This window comes from Erythrolamprus reginae, chromosome 8 (genome assembly GCF_031021105.1).
Source record: "Erythrolamprus reginae isolate rEryReg1 chromosome 8, rEryReg1.hap1, whole genome shotgun sequence".
Taxonomy (NCBI): Eukaryota; Metazoa; Chordata; class Lepidosauria; order Squamata; family Dipsadidae; genus Erythrolamprus; species Erythrolamprus reginae.
Window position 1 is genome coordinate 28,154,891 of NC_091957.1, and position 15,207 is coordinate 28,170,097.

General features: G+C 43.5%; 1 protein-coding gene across 3 annotated transcripts in view; it reads right to left on the reverse strand.

Annotated features, from left to right (window-relative positions):
* CLCN6 (chloride voltage-gated channel 6) overlaps positions 1–15,207 on the reverse strand; it is a 164,519-nt gene that overhangs the window by 133,569 nt on the left and 15,743 nt on the right. For all 3 annotated transcript variants that reach the window (XM_070759492.1, XM_070759493.1, XM_070759491.1), the window contains exons 4-12: positions 11,926–11,991; positions 10,584–10,650; positions 9,831–9,937; positions 8,194–8,320; positions 8,024–8,091; positions 7,351–7,409; positions 2,375–2,507; positions 1,899–2,012; positions 129–295 (exon numbers count right to left, since the gene is read on the reverse strand). In XM_070759492.1, coding sequence (XP_070615593.1) covers positions 129–295; positions 1,899–2,012; positions 2,375–2,507; positions 7,351–7,409; positions 8,024–8,091; positions 8,194–8,320; positions 9,831–9,937; positions 10,584–10,650; positions 11,926–11,991 — 908 coding nt within the window. The remainder of the gene's footprint in view (positions 1–128; positions 296–1,898; positions 2,013–2,374; positions 2,508–7,350; positions 7,410–8,023; positions 8,092–8,193; positions 8,321–9,830; positions 9,938–10,583; positions 10,651–11,925; positions 11,992–15,207) is intronic.

Below are 15,207 nucleotides of genomic sequence, written 5' to 3' on the forward strand. Positions count from 1 at the left end.
CAACCCCTGAGATATTGGAACACTGTTATCATGTCTCCCCTAGTTGATCTTTTCATTCAACCAGACATCCCCAATTCCAGCACCCGTTACAAGTCAACATCATCCAAGCACAGAAAAGGCCCCGGTACCTGACCAGCTTGGGCTTAGGGTGCACATTCCTCATGCGGTATCTTGCCAGCCTCTTGTTGATGCAGTTGAAGGTGGCCCCTAATAGGCCCCCACCGACCCCCATCAGGATGAAGAAACCCAGGTCCACGATGGTCCACAGGTGACATTTTTTGTTAGATTCTGGACACTGGAGGAAGGGAGAAAACAGAGACAACAAAGGGAAATGGTACGAGAGTCGCCCAGAAAGTAATGCAGCACATATTTTTTTCCTCAGCCTACAGTAATGGTACGAATGCGAAACTTTAGATACACATTATTTGAATTGTCAGGAGTGCGTTTGTAAATTTTGTGTTTCTTCAGACAGATAGCGTAGCAATGTTTCGAAATGGCACCTGTAAGGGATGTACATTACAAGCAGCGGGTCGCCATTGAATTTCTCACCGCGGAGAAAGAAACTGTTGGAAACATTCACAAACGTTTGTGTACAGTGTATGGAGAATCTGTAGTCGAAAGAAAGATGGTTAGTCGCTGGGCACAGAGGGTGAGGCCATTACAGTGCAGAAATGGCTTCGTGACCAGAACAAGGAGTGGTACTGACAGGGCATACATGCTCTTATGTCTCACTGGAGGAAGGCCATAGAACGGGACAGAGATTATGTGAAAAAGTAGGGAGTGCAAAAGAAACATAATTTTCTTGTGTGTAAGTTTCATTGTGTTCAATAAATAATTGTTGAAGAAAAAAAATGTGGTGCATTACTTTCTGGGCGAGCCTTGCATGTTTCATAGCCACAATCCAGCTTTCTCTAACTTGGTCCTGGAGACTTGCTGAGAGAGAGAGAGAGAGAGAGGCAGAGCCTGGGCCATCCATCAGCCCTCAGATGGAGAGTCAACAGCCCCCAGGTCTGGAGGTGGCTGATGAGGAAGAGGAGGAACAGCTGGGTCCAGTGCCTGATGCACAAAAGGCAGAGGAGAGGAGAGCAGTGGAAATCTATGGGACGGTCCTTGGGACGGAAGAGCCACCACTGCTAGTGAGGCCCCACCCTAGCTCTGGGGAGAAAACGCAGGCGGCAGAGTTGAATAGATATGGCAGACAAGTATTAATCTCCCTGCTGAATGGACTTGTTAGCCTGCATTAAGAGCAAAACTTTTTGCTGGGGCTGCCAGTGCTCCTAATAAATAAAGCGTTGATTTAACTTCAGAGGTTTTTGTCATATTTGGAGAGCTGGGTCAGAACGTCTGCATCAAGGAAGACACTGAGGCCATTCTCAGTCAGGGTTGCTTCTCTAAGAGGCCCCCTCCTATGTGGAAACCCCAGGGGAAGGAAAGACAGGATATCCAGGGGGAAAGCATTTTGAAATCCCGATATTTCCCTGACATTTTCCTGTAACTTGCAATCTCATTAAGGCCCGGTCATAGATGATGTCATACTAAACGGCTAAGCCGTGGAGAAATATAGGTAGCTGAGGAAGCAAGTTGTTGCCAAAGTTACGCTCATTTTTGCTTGACTCTGCCAGGCAGTGCGATTGTTGTTGTTTTTTACATGATTTGTCCCTGACTTTTAAACATTTTAATACAGTTTATTCCCCCTGATTTATTCCATTTTTTTCACAAATTCCCTGATATGTCCCTGATAATTCCCCGATTTCCCTGTTTTACAGGTTTGTTGGACACCCTGGATAGAAGACTAAATTATTATTAGTCAAGGACATTTTTCTACATTGGGGTTTTTTTTTGGAGGAAGATGATTTTCTAACCAAAGAAAAAGAGATTTAGAGTCAAGTAAGGCCTACCTTGAACTCTCCAAAATTCAGCAACCCTGGCAACTGGAAAGACCCCCAGCTTCCAAACTGAATGCCAGAGCGGAAAAAGTTGAGGGTGAAGGTGGCGGACATGGAGCAGAAGAGCTGGTAGGAAAAAAAACCATGCAAACTCAGGTCATCCCCAGGATTGATGTAGCAATTTTTGAGGCAAGGAGGGTAGGGGCAGTGAGAATCTTGACATGTTTGGAATGTGCTTCTGCTTTGTCGGTTTTCCCACCCCCTTTTGCATAAGGCAACACAAGAGCAGGCCAGGGATGCTTTGCGGGTTAACAGTCTCGCTTAGCTGCAAAAAGTTTGGTATTCAATTGCAATCGTAGGTCGAGGACTGTCTGTCTATGCCGTATTCGGAGCCTGTCGACAGCCCTCCAGAAACACGTAAACATGGGATAGGAAGGGTCTTGCGCCCTGACGCACCAGTTGGAGCCGAGCTGAGAATTTGGTCTCACCACTTTCCAGGTGAGGCCCTGGTTCCAAAAGGAGGACCCTTCCTCCAGGCTGAAAAGCGTCCCTCCGATGGGCGCCCCAAAGGCTGCAGCTACTCCAGCGGCCGCACCAGCAGAAACAAAATCTCTTTTGTCCCTAAGAGGGGGGAAATAAAAACAGGAGGTGTTTGAGGCAGAAAGAATAAACATGGGAGCAGCATTGTAGTTTCTATATCCCTGCAGGGAAGGGCAACAGGCATGTTTTAAGAAGTACATTAAGTGGCTCACAGAAGATAGAATAAAGTAAGGAGGGACCTTGGAGGTCTTCTAGTACAACCCGTTGCTCAAGCAGGAAACCATAAACCAGTGATAGTGAACCTTTTTTTCCTCAGGTGCTGAAAGAGTACGTGTGTACACTATTGTGCATGGGCGAGTGGCCACGCCCATAATTCAATGCCTAGGGAGGGCGAAAACAGCTTCCCCCACCCCTCGGAGGCCCTCTGGAGCTTGGAAACAGGCTGTTTCTCAACTTCTGGTGGGCCCAGTAGGATCGTGTTTTGCACTCCCCAGGCTCCAAAGCTCTCTGGAGCTGGAGGAAGGTAAAAACGCCCTCCCCACCCCTGCGGAGGCTCTCTGGAAGCCAAAAACGCCCTCCCAGAACTTCTGTGTGAGCCAAAAACCATCTGGCTGGCACACACATGCACGTTGAAGCTGAGCTAGGGCAACGGCTCACATGCCAGCAGATATGGCTCTGTGTGCCACCTGTCGCTCCCGTGCCATAGGTTCGCCATCACTGCCAAATACCATTCTGGACAAATAATTGGCCAATCAATGAATCAAAAAAGACCAAAGAGGAAGTCCTAGTGATGTATAGATGGTTAAAACTATCCTTCTTAGAATTTCTTACTATCCATACTGCTTGGAAGCTAAACCATGGTTTGCTTAGTAATGATCTGTCAGGAAAGCTCCAGCTGGCTACACGTACTGCCAATTTACTGAACCAAGGCTTATAGTTCGAAATGCCACACAATTTAAGGTAATTAGGAGTAGCAAATATGGCCTTCGATTCAGATCTGGATGGTTTTTAAAATGGATTTTGAAAAGGTGGTGGAATTCACCATAGTTCATAGTCACAACCTGTTAGGGACCCTCGGAAATACCAAGGGAGTAATAAAATGCAGGTGGTTTTATTCACCATGGACTAGCTGGAGACTTTTAAAAGAGCTGAGCAGATTTCTCAATTAGAAATTTTAAAAGAGGAAAATACCATATTTTTCAGAGTACAGTGGTACCTCTAATTAATAACGCCTCTACTTAAGAACTTTTCAAGATAAGAACCAGGTGTTCAAGGTTTTTTTGCCTCTTCTTAAGAACCATTTTCTACATAACAACCCGAGCCCAGAAAAATTTCCCAGGAAATTTGAGAGTGGCACCAAGGCCTGGCCAGTTTCCTGCCATTCCCCCTTTATCCCGGCCATCACTTCACCTTCTTCCTTCAGCAGCGACTATCCTCCTCCTCTTCTTCCTCCTCCTCCCACCCAAATTCCAAGCTTTTATTTCTTTCCTAATGGGCTTGTACACATTATTTGATTTTACATTGATTCCTACGAGAAAAATTGCTTCTACTTAAGAATCTGGTCATGGAACGAATTAAGTTCTTAAGTAGAGGTACCACTGTATAAGATGCACCTTTTTACCCCCTTTTTGCTGTGTTTCTCTGGAAAGTAAGTCGTAGCTTGATTTTTACACCTGTGCCCAATATAAGCCCAACCCCACCAAATTAGCCCTAATTAAGATCCTGCCCACCCCAGGGTGAAGAGGACGGGGTGAGACGCATGGGTAAAAATTAAGTTACGGTGGGCATGGGGATGTGTGGAGCTGCCCTAATTACCAGGCCTTGAACATCCTGACACCTGCCTCACCTTGCCGGCTCCCTTCTTCTGTAGCCACTTGCCGCTGCTTGTGCATGTCGCCCCTGGCCTCCATTTTGCTGTCAGAGGCTTCCGGAAAGCCCTCTGCAGCTGGTAACAGAGCTCCAGATGGATCTAGAGCTCTGTTGTTGTTGTTGTTGTTGTTGTTGTTGTTGTTGTTGTTATTATTATTATTATTATTATTATTATTTAGATTTGTATGCCGCCCTTCTCCGAAAATTCAGGGCGGCTCAGAGTAAATATAAAAGCACAGCATACAGTACAAATCTAATACATTAAAAAAAACTATAGCTAAAAACCCTATGTATTATTCAATCAAACTGTACAATCACACCATGTATCACAATTATTAGTCGGGGGGGCAGATTTAATTACCCCAGGTCTGGCGTCATAGATGAGTCTTAAGACTCTTACGCAGAGGTCCCCAAACGTTTTACACAGGGGGCCAGTTCACTGTCCCTCGGACTGTTGGAGGGCCGGACTATAAAATAAACTATGAACAAATCCCTATGCACACTACACATACCTTATTTTAAAGTAAAAAACAAAATAAGAACGTACTTTTTAGAGGGTGGGAGAAGTCTGAAATTCATATACCGTATTTTTCGGTGTATAAGGCGCACCAGTGTATAAGGCGCACATAGATTTTAGAGGAGGAAAACAAGGAAAAAAGTACTCTGAACAAAATGGTGCAATATTATATTATTTAATAAAATACCAGTGTAGCAGAATACTTTTTACAACCATGTATGCTGTTTAAAACCATGTACACTTTTAAAAATCATGTATAATTTTTAAAACCATGTACACTTTTTACAAACTTCAAACTTGACAGCTTCAAGACTTATGGACTTCAACTCCTAGAATTCCTCCTTCAATCATACTACCTCAGGAATGGGAGTTGAAGTCCACAAGCCTTAAACTTGCCAGGTTTGAAGACCCTTACACTCCTAACCCCTATCTCAGGGGCTTTCAAACTTGACAGCTTTAAGACTTGTGGACTTCAACTCCCAGAATTCCTCCTTCAGTCACAATCCTTAAACTTGCCAGGTTTGAAGACCCTTGCACTCCTAACTCAGGGGGTTTTCCAACTTGGAAGTTGGTCTTCAAACCTGTCAGGCAGCTTGCTTCAGGCAGGGGAAGTGGTGGTGGCTCCTTAGATAAAGGCTTTTTCCAGCGGCGGCCAGCGGAGGTTTTTCTGAGCTGTCAGCAGCGGTGGTAGCAGCTTTGCTATTTTGCAAGCCGGGTAAGGAAAGGTGGGTGCTCTCGATCTCTACATGCGAGACAAACCTACCAAGGGAGAGAGGCGCCCATGCGACGGAAGATAGAAGTTCGGCTTTCCCCCATGTCGTGAAAGCAGGCATGGGGGAAAGCTGAGCTTCTGTCTTCCGTCCTGTGGGCACCTCTCTCCCTTGGTAGGTTTGTTTCACGTGTAGAGATCGAGAGCGCCCACCTTTCCTTCCCCCTCCCGGCTGCCGAAGAGAGCAGTGTGGCGCTTGCAATGAGAGCCATCTTGGTTGCCCTCCCCATTGGGAGCCTCGCATGCTCAGAAAAGCCGCTGCCACTGGCCCACACCACTCACACAGAAGGCAGGATCCGAGGAAGCGGCAGCTGTAAGATTGGGAGCCTCACGCCAAATGTTACTGCGGGAACAAGTTGGCGTCTAAGTCAGCTCGGCGAGTGCTGTTTTTGAGTCTTTTGGGATGGTGGGGGTTGTGGTGAAAGACTGACCTGCAGCCCTAACTAGCCGATAGCTCGCTGAGAGAAATCGCTGCTGAATTCCTTGCTGAATTCCTTGCTAAATTCAGCGCAGATCTTTTTTTATTTGTATCCCTCGAGAGAGGAACCTGCAAGTGGGTCCAGGGGTCTCTAATAAAAGATTGCAGAGAGGCGGCTTGCCACCACCAGACTACGGGAAAGCTGCTACCGCCACTGCTGGCCGCAATCTGGCCAGGCAAAACACGTGGCGGTGGAGGTTCTCAGGCGTCCTCCGCCGCCGTGTCTTTTGCCTGGGCAAAGAATGCTGGAAGCGCCTCTGTTCTCCCCACCCCAAGAGCAGAGCGCTGGTACTAAACGGAGAGAAAAGCACTTTTGGCGCATAGGATGAAATGGGGGGGGGGGGATGTCCCCAAGGCTGCCTGCCAACAAATCAGCTGTCAGGCAGGAGAAACGGCGCCAACTCTAACGCGCGGGGTTTGAAAAACCTGCACAGAGTTTGTTGAACAGTGGCCAGAAGCACACTCACTCACGGGCCGGATAAATGGCCTCAGCGGGCCGCATGCGGCCCCCGGGCCGTAGTTTGGGGACCGCTGCGTCTTGCGGAAGGCAAGGAGGGTGGGGGCAGTGCGAATCTCTGGGAGGAGTTGATTCCAGAAAGGGTCGCCCCCCCCCCCCCCCCCCCCCCCCCCCGAGAAGGCTCTTCTCCTAGGACCCACCAGATGACATTGTCTGGTTGATGGGACCTGGAGAAGGCCAACTCTGTGGGACCTAACCGGTCACTGGGATTTATGCCAGGCTGGAAAGGGTTTTCTGGAAGGCCTCTGAGGGCAAAACGGTGGTCAGAGGTGATGTCTGCAAATAATGGCAAAGGGCCACAGTAAAAGTGGGTCGGCAGTGGGCTCCTGCTGGGCAGAGCTGTTGGTGCCACTGCTACGAGGTGAGTATCTGGAAAAAAAGCCCTAGCGAGTCTTCGGAGAGGGGCGGCATACAAATCTAATAAATTATTATTATTATTATTATTATTATTATTATTATTATTATTATTAATTTTTTTGGGGGGGGGGGTTCAAAAGAAAATAAGACCAGGTCTTCTTTTCAGAGAAACAATGGGAGTTTCTCCATCCATCGGTGTCAGTTGTTGCCTGACAGCTGATTGGCACCCAATAAAAAAGGCAGCCATTGATGAAAGGGTGCAACTGCTTCTCTAAAAGAGACCCAGCATTGCAACCTCATCCCACAGCAAAAGATGGCTAAATTTTGGCCACTGGGCAAAACAGCAAATCTGAAAACACAGATTTTCTCCTCTTAAACAGAGAGCCATGGACTTCTCTACTCAAGGAGCCACTGTACCTGTCACTTCGGAAATAGGGGAAATTAAACTGGATTTTCCTTAAGGAGATACTCTGGAACTGCACAACAAGAGAGAGAGAGAGAGAAAAAAGTAAAAGTAAGTGAATTTATTTATTTATTTATTCATTCATTCATTCATTTATTGTATTTATATGCTGCTCATTCCAAAGCGGACTCAGAACAGCTTACAAGTGTGATAAATACAATAATATTAAAATACAATCACAAATACATAATAAAATCAATAATAACGATAAATAATAACTTTAACAGACCCATACACACGCAGCAGTCAATCTAATTCCAGGCCTGCCAGAAAAGCCAGGTCTTAATGACTTTCCGGAAGATTGGTAGGGAAGGTGCAAATCTCTGGAGGCAGTTGATTCCATAGGGTCGGAGCCCTAACAGAGAAGGTTCCTCCCTGAGGTCCCGCCAAATTGTTCATAATTAACTATTTTTATTTTTATATTATATTCATTTTTGTAAGCCGCCCAGAGTCTGTGAGGAGAAGGGCGGCCTATAAATCCAATTAATTAATTAATTAATTAATTAATTAATTAAATCTTAGCTTTTCAAAATATCTGCATTGGAACCCACCAAGCACAGATCCAGAAAAACATTTTCGAAAAAAGCATTTCTGCCCCATTGGGACCAGCCTTGCACTAGCGCTCACCTGAGGTAGGCCAGCCCCGACGATAGCGCCGCTGTGGATCATGGGGCCTTCCTTCCCTACAAAAAGACCTGAGGAGAAAAGATATGGCCGGTTACGGGGAAAAACCCAGCTACTTTTCCCAATGCCAGAAAGACCAAAGGACCGAGAAGGAGCAACAGTTTTGGCATTACCTCCTGCCACGCTGCAAAGGACCCCCAAGGCTTTGCAGATCAGAGTCCGAAGACGCACAATCCCAGGGACTTTGACTCCATTCAAGTAGCACTTGATCTCTGGGATCCCAGATCCGGCAGCTACTGGCTGGAAAGGAAGGCACAACACTGGGCATTTATAAAATGTTTTCTAGATGGCGTTTTTCACCCACAAGACTGACGAAGATGTTTAAGGGTAATTCTGCTAAACGTTGGAAATGTCATCAGACACCAGGGCTCGTATTCTCGTAGTGGACATGCCCAAAAGCCACAAAAAAAAAAACACCCCACCACAAAAATACATACATGGCTGGAAAGAAAAAGAAAAACAACTTATAGATGTAAAACCAGAAATATCAGGCATCTTTGCTGGAAAAAAATGTAATAAACAAATACTTAATTTCACATGTCTTAACCGCAACTAGAATTGTAATTGTACAACAATGGAAAAGTGAAGAGGTCCCTACATAGGGAATTGTAATTAAAAAAAATACACTGCTCAAAAAAAATAAAGGGAACACTTAAACAACACAATATAATTCCAAGTAAATTAAACTTCTGTGAAATCAAACGGTCCACTTAGCAAGCAACACTGATTGACAATCAATTTCACATGCTGTTGTGCACATTCAACCTTGTACAGAACAAAGTGTTCAATGAGAATATTTCATTTATTCAGATCTAGGATGTGTTATTTGAGTGTTCCCTTTATTTATTTTTTGAGCAGTATATTAGAATGTGCAGAAATTGATAGATTAACGCTTAAAATTAAGGAAAAAACTGAATATTTTTTAACATGGGGCTTATTTTATCAATGGCTAGCCAATAAAAACAAGAAGTTAGAAATATGAAAATACAAGAGAAGGGCTAACCACAGGGGTCACCTAAGACCCTGGGAAAAGACAAATTTCCCATGGGTGTTAGGAACTAAAGCTTCTATTCTGGCACCTTGGAACATATTTTTACAATCCAACCAATCAGGCGTTTACAGTCGGGGTGTCCCTCTGACCTTCCTGCCAATCAGCTTAAAGCTCTGTTGGGAAAATTGGCGCTAGACTTATGGTTGGGGGCAGGGGTGGGCTACTGTCCGGATGGGGGGGAATGCAGTGGGGTAGTGAAAATGGAGTTCCACCCCAGAGCACCCAATTTGCACTGAAAGATGTTGAAAGAAAATGCACAGCGTCCTGCATAAGCCATTCCCAGTGTGGTAGTAAAAAATTTGGTAGCCCTTCACTGGTTGGGGGTCACCACAACAGGAGGAACTGTATTAAGGGGTCACGGCATTAGAAAGGTTGAGAACCACTGGTATAAAGAAAGTCTTTTAAAATGGATAAATATGATTACTATGAGATTAATGACAATGTGATGAATCTTATTGTAAATATTATGATTATTATTTCTTAAAAAATTTTGTACTCAGACATGACAGTTAAATTAGAAATGGAATTTTTTACACGCACACATACACACACACTGTATTTTTCGGAGTATAAGATGCACCTTTCCCCCTAAAAGAGGCTGAAAATTTGGATGGGTCTTATATTCTGAATGTAGCTTTTTCGAACCTTTTTTCCCCCAGTCCTAAGGAGGAAACTAGGGAACAGTAAGGGAAGCCTTACCTGGATTAAGACAAAGAGGCTGGCCAGGAAGATGAAGGTGAGGTTGAAACCCAACAGCTCCAGTAGGGAGATGGCCAAACAACCTTTCTCACTGCAGTCCTCCACCGCTAGAGAGACGGAGTCAAGGAAAGGAAGGAAGAAGCACCACCAAGTGACGTTCATGAAAATGTATCTGGCCCAAGAGGACGGTAACTCTTTCGCCCCAAGCCCCAACCCCAACTCTTTCGCCCCTGTCCAGGCCAGCAGGATTCCTCCAGCATGATGACTGGCATTCTCTCTCTCTTGTCAACATTCAAGAGCACCATCCTAACTAGAAAAGATGTTAGGACACTGTCCATAACTGTTGAGTTGGCAATATATTGGCTGCAGGTGTTGCAATCTGCCACAAGAGGGAGCTAGAGTTTATAGCTTATTTATCTGAGTCATCCTCTCTGTTTCTCTTTGGCTACTCACTGTTAGGTTTGCTCTGCAATCTCTCTGTATTGTAGTTATGTAGATCAGCTAAAATGTGTTTGTTTGATATCTTTGTTTAATAATTATGACAAAGACAACTGTTAAGAAAAACTATGTATGTGGTAATAGTTGGATTGTTATTCTGACTTATTATGTATATGACTTTAGACTGTTTATCTGAATATGTTATTTCTCAAAGTAAACTTTAATTCAAGTTAGTATATCTCAATCTAAACATTTCTGTGTGTGCACAACCTTGGTGAACAAGGATTACTCCGCTCGTATATTAACAAAAGATACAGTTCTCAACCACATGGAATTTGATTCTGGTGAAGAGGTGGACAAAAAAGTCTACAAAAAGACCCACCTATAGAAGGAAGAAGGAACAAGGCAATTAAAAACACCACTACCACCACAACACAACTGTCAAGCTCGAATTCAATACACATGTAGCCATTTATTTATCTCTCTATTATACTCATTTATTCCTTTTCTTTTGCTTTACTATGCAAGGGAGGTTTTCAGACTCACCACATTCTTAAGGTGGAAGAGAAGGAGTGAATAGATAGTGAGGATTGTTTTGGCGAGGTGACTTTCTGTCCCATAGAAAGTCACCTTGCATAGGAGCAGCTTCAAATAGAAGCTACCCCTGATGAGAATGGAAGACAAGGTTTGAAGACACTGGGAAATGTGGATTGAGTGTTTATTGGAGAATGTGGCTTTTGAAGGATGTTTCTAAGTTAAAATATTATGTGGTGTAATTCTGGTTTGTGTCAGATCCCAGAATTACAACAGACTTTGCCAATTCAATGCCTACCTAAATAAAAGATATTTGTTTTGGAAGATGGACTTTGCCTACTTATTTTTTGAATGGGTTTCATCACTTAGAAACCTAAATAGTATAGATAAGACTCTGTAAAAAACGCTTAAAGGCCGTACATCACTGTGAAGCAGTCTATAAGTCTAAGAGTTATTGCTTTCTTCCTCCCTTCCTCCCTCCCTCCCTCCCAGTGGCATCACAGGCTAACTTTGCCCATTGCCAACAGCTCAATCCTGACCAACTCAAGATTGACTCAGCCTTCCAAGGTGGGTAAAATCAGGATCCAGATTGATGGGGACAGGAGGCTGACTCTGTAAACTGCTTAGAGAGAGCTGTGAAGCACTGTGAAGTGGTATATAAATCTAAGTGCTAGTGCTATTGCTACAACCGTACTGAAAAAAAATGACATGATCATTTTTCACACTTATGGCTGTGGTAGCCTCCCCATGGCCATGTGATTTACATTCTGACTCATAATTATGGCAACTGATTCATAATTATGACGGTCGCAGTGTCCCGGAGTCGTATGATCGCCTTTGGTGACCTTCTGACAAGCAAAGTCAATGAGGATCATCAAGATTCACTTAACAGCCGTGAGACCCATTTAAGATTGGTGGTGAGTCGCTTAACAAATTCATTGAGCAAAGTCGTACAATGGGGCAAAACTCACTTTAAGAAATGTCTCACTTAGCAACATCAATTATGGGGCTCAATTGTGGTCATAAGTCAAGGACTACCTTTATGTTGTTTACTGTCTTAAGGCTTGCTTGTTATCAACTGCACACTAAGGAACAGTTAAGAAGAGCTCTGCCTGCGACTTACCATCCCTGTGCAAACCCCGATGGCGAAAACCATCATCCACTTCACCGCTTCATAGCGCTGGCCTTTCTGAAAGGGAGAAAGACAAAGGCGGACATCACGTTTCTAGATCTCATCGCTGCTTTGGGAAGACGGGAGAGCTTACACAACTTGCTTAAGCAAATGTTCATATGTTTCGTTAAAAAAAATAAAAATTAAAACTGGACATCCCAAAGGTGCTTTTTTCCCAAGAGGCAACGGAAGTTTCTTGTTTTTTCTTTTGAAGAAGTTTTGCTTCTCCTCCAAGAAGCTTCATCAGCTCTGACAGGATGGTGGAGAAGGAAAGGATTGACGCTCCTTGCAGACCGCTGGTTATTTGCATTCTTTTTAGAGAGTCCTTGAGGCCACTTGGAGGTTTATTTGCGTTTTCAGGGTCAGCCGACTGGTGCAAATGGTTCCTCTAATCTGCAATTATTTTTCTGGGAGTTCATTCAGACTACCACACTATTCAAAGGGTGTTCATCCCAAAGTGCATAGGCAAAGGTCTATGGAGATTCTCAGTCATCCAGATCATGGTTGTCCCAAAGGTGCTTTTTTCCTAAAATCTCTTTTCTGAACACACTTCAAATGGTGTGGGAGTATGAACGAATTTCCACAAAAAGTAACTGTAGACTACATGAGCCATTTGAACTATTCTGGTGACCCTGAGGACGTGCGGACAAACCCCCAAGTGGCCTCAATGGCTATCTGAAAGGATGCCAATAATCAGCTGTCTACAAGGGGTATCAATCCTTCCATTCCCCACCGTCGTCCAGTTAGAGCTGAAGAAGCTTTTTGGAGGAGGAGCAAAATGTCTTCGAAAGAAAAATCCACTTGCCTCCTGAAAAAATGAAATGAACCTTTGGGACAACCCTGATCTGGATGACGGAGAATCTCTATACACATCTTTAACATCTTCATCAACGACCTGGACGAGGGAATAAAAGGGGAACTAATAAAATTTGCAGATGACACCAAGCTGGCGGGGGTAGCCAACACCCTTGAGGACAGGCTCAGAGTACAAGAAGACCTAGACAGACTATCACAGTGGGCCCATACCAACAAAATGAGGTTCAACACCGACAAATGCAGAGTCCTCCACCTCGGCAAAAAGAACCCTAGACATACATACAGCCTGGGAGATACCCCACTCAGCAGCAGTGACTGCGAAAGAGATCTTGGAGTCTTGGTGGACAATCAACTAAACATGAGTCAGCAATGTGCAGCAGCAGTCAAAAAAGCCAACTCAATCCTAAGCTGCATCAACAGAGGAATACGCTCCAAGACCAGGGAAGTACTAATACCACTCTACTATGCCCTGGTCAGACCCCACCTGGAGTACTGCATCCAATTTTGGTCACCTCACTACAAAAAAGACATCGAAACTCTGGAGAAGGTGCAAAAAAGAGCAACCAAAATGATTAGGGGACTCGAAACCAAGACTTACGAAGAGAGATTGAGAGAACTGGGCATGGACAGCCTAGAAAAAAGAAGGTCTAGAGGGGACATGATAGCAGTTTACAGATACTTGAGGGGTTGCCACGGTGAGGAGGGGGTCTCTTTATTCCCCAGGGCACCAGAGGGCCGGACGAGGAACAATGGTTGGAAGCTGACCAAGGAGAGATTCAACCTGGAAATAAGGAAGAACTTCCTGACGGTCAGAGCGATCAACCAATGGAACTGCCTGCCAGGGGAGGTGGTGAACTCCCCAACTCTGGACACCTTCAAGAGGAGATTGGACTTCCATTTGGCTGGGGTGCTGTAGGGTTTCCTGCTCAGGCAGGGGGTTGGACTCGATGACCTAACGGTCCCTTTCAACTCTATTAATAAAATAAATAAAAAAATAAAAAAAAATTTAAAACCCGAATTGTGCTTTCCCTTTCAGCTCTAAATTGTGCTCAGAGCACTTTGATAAATGTAAAGAGAAGAGCAACCAAGATGATCAGGGGACTGGAGGCTAAAACCTAGGAAGAACAGTTGCAGGAACTGGGCATGGCTAGTTTAATGAAAGAAGGACCAGGGGTGACATGATAGCAGTGTCCCAATATCTCAAGGGTTGCCACAAAGAAGAGGGAGTCAAGCTATTCTCCAAAACACCTGAGGGCAGGACAAGAAGCAAAGGGTAGAAACTGATCAAGGAGAGAAGCAACTTAGAACTAAGGACAAAATTCCTGACAGTTAGGACAATGTTGATCAGCGGCTTGCCTCCAGAAGTTGAGAATGCTCCAACACTGGAAGTTTTTAAGAAGATGTTGGATAACCATTTGTCTGAAGTAGTGTAGGGTTTTTGCCTATGCAGGGGGTTGGATTAGAAGACCTCCAAGGTCCCTTCCAATTCTGTTATTCTATTCCTATTGTATTCTGTTCTATTCTTATTCCTATTCTATTCTGAATTCCTAATAATTCCTAATTCTATTCTATTCCTAATTCCTAATTCCATTCCATTCTATTCTGCCAATGGATGGTCTGAGTGCTTTTCCTCCAATCAACATTCTCTGGGCAAAGGTCGCATGGAGAAACTGGAGCATGGAAGATAAAGTTACATATAATATTCTAGTTATTTAAAGGACTACTAGCATAATTTATTATACCAGGATACTTATTAATATTTATACATTATCTAATTATATATATTAACAGACATTTATTACTTACTTGCATATATTAACTTACTAGTAAACTATTAATTTACCAGTAGATTACTAGGATATTTTATTACATCGTTAATTAATACATTGTTACTATATTAAGAGACCCTCCCCTTTAATTATCTGTTATTAGGATTTCTTAGCTTATCGATATTACCTTTAAAAATATTAGTTATTAGATTTACTATTGAGTGTCAGAAATGAATTGTATCAATCTTGCTTAACTTGTATATATAATCTTGCCTTTACTATTTATCTAATTTAGCATGTTTCAAAGCTCTTAAGATTTATTTACCTGCATATATTAACTTACTAGTAAACTATTAATTTATCAGTAGACCACCTGGATACTTCACTACATTGCTATTTAATATACTGTTACTATTAATATTATACTAAGAGACCTCCCCTTTAATTATTGGTTATTAGGATTTTCTAGCTTATTGATACTATTACTTTTAAAAACATTAGCTATTAGATTTACTATTGAATGTTAGAAATGAATTGTATTAATCTTGATTAGCTTGTATATATAATCTTGCCCTAACTATTTATTTAATTTAGCATGTTTCAAGGCTCTTAAGATTTTAAGGAATTTTGATTGAAGTACAAATATTTC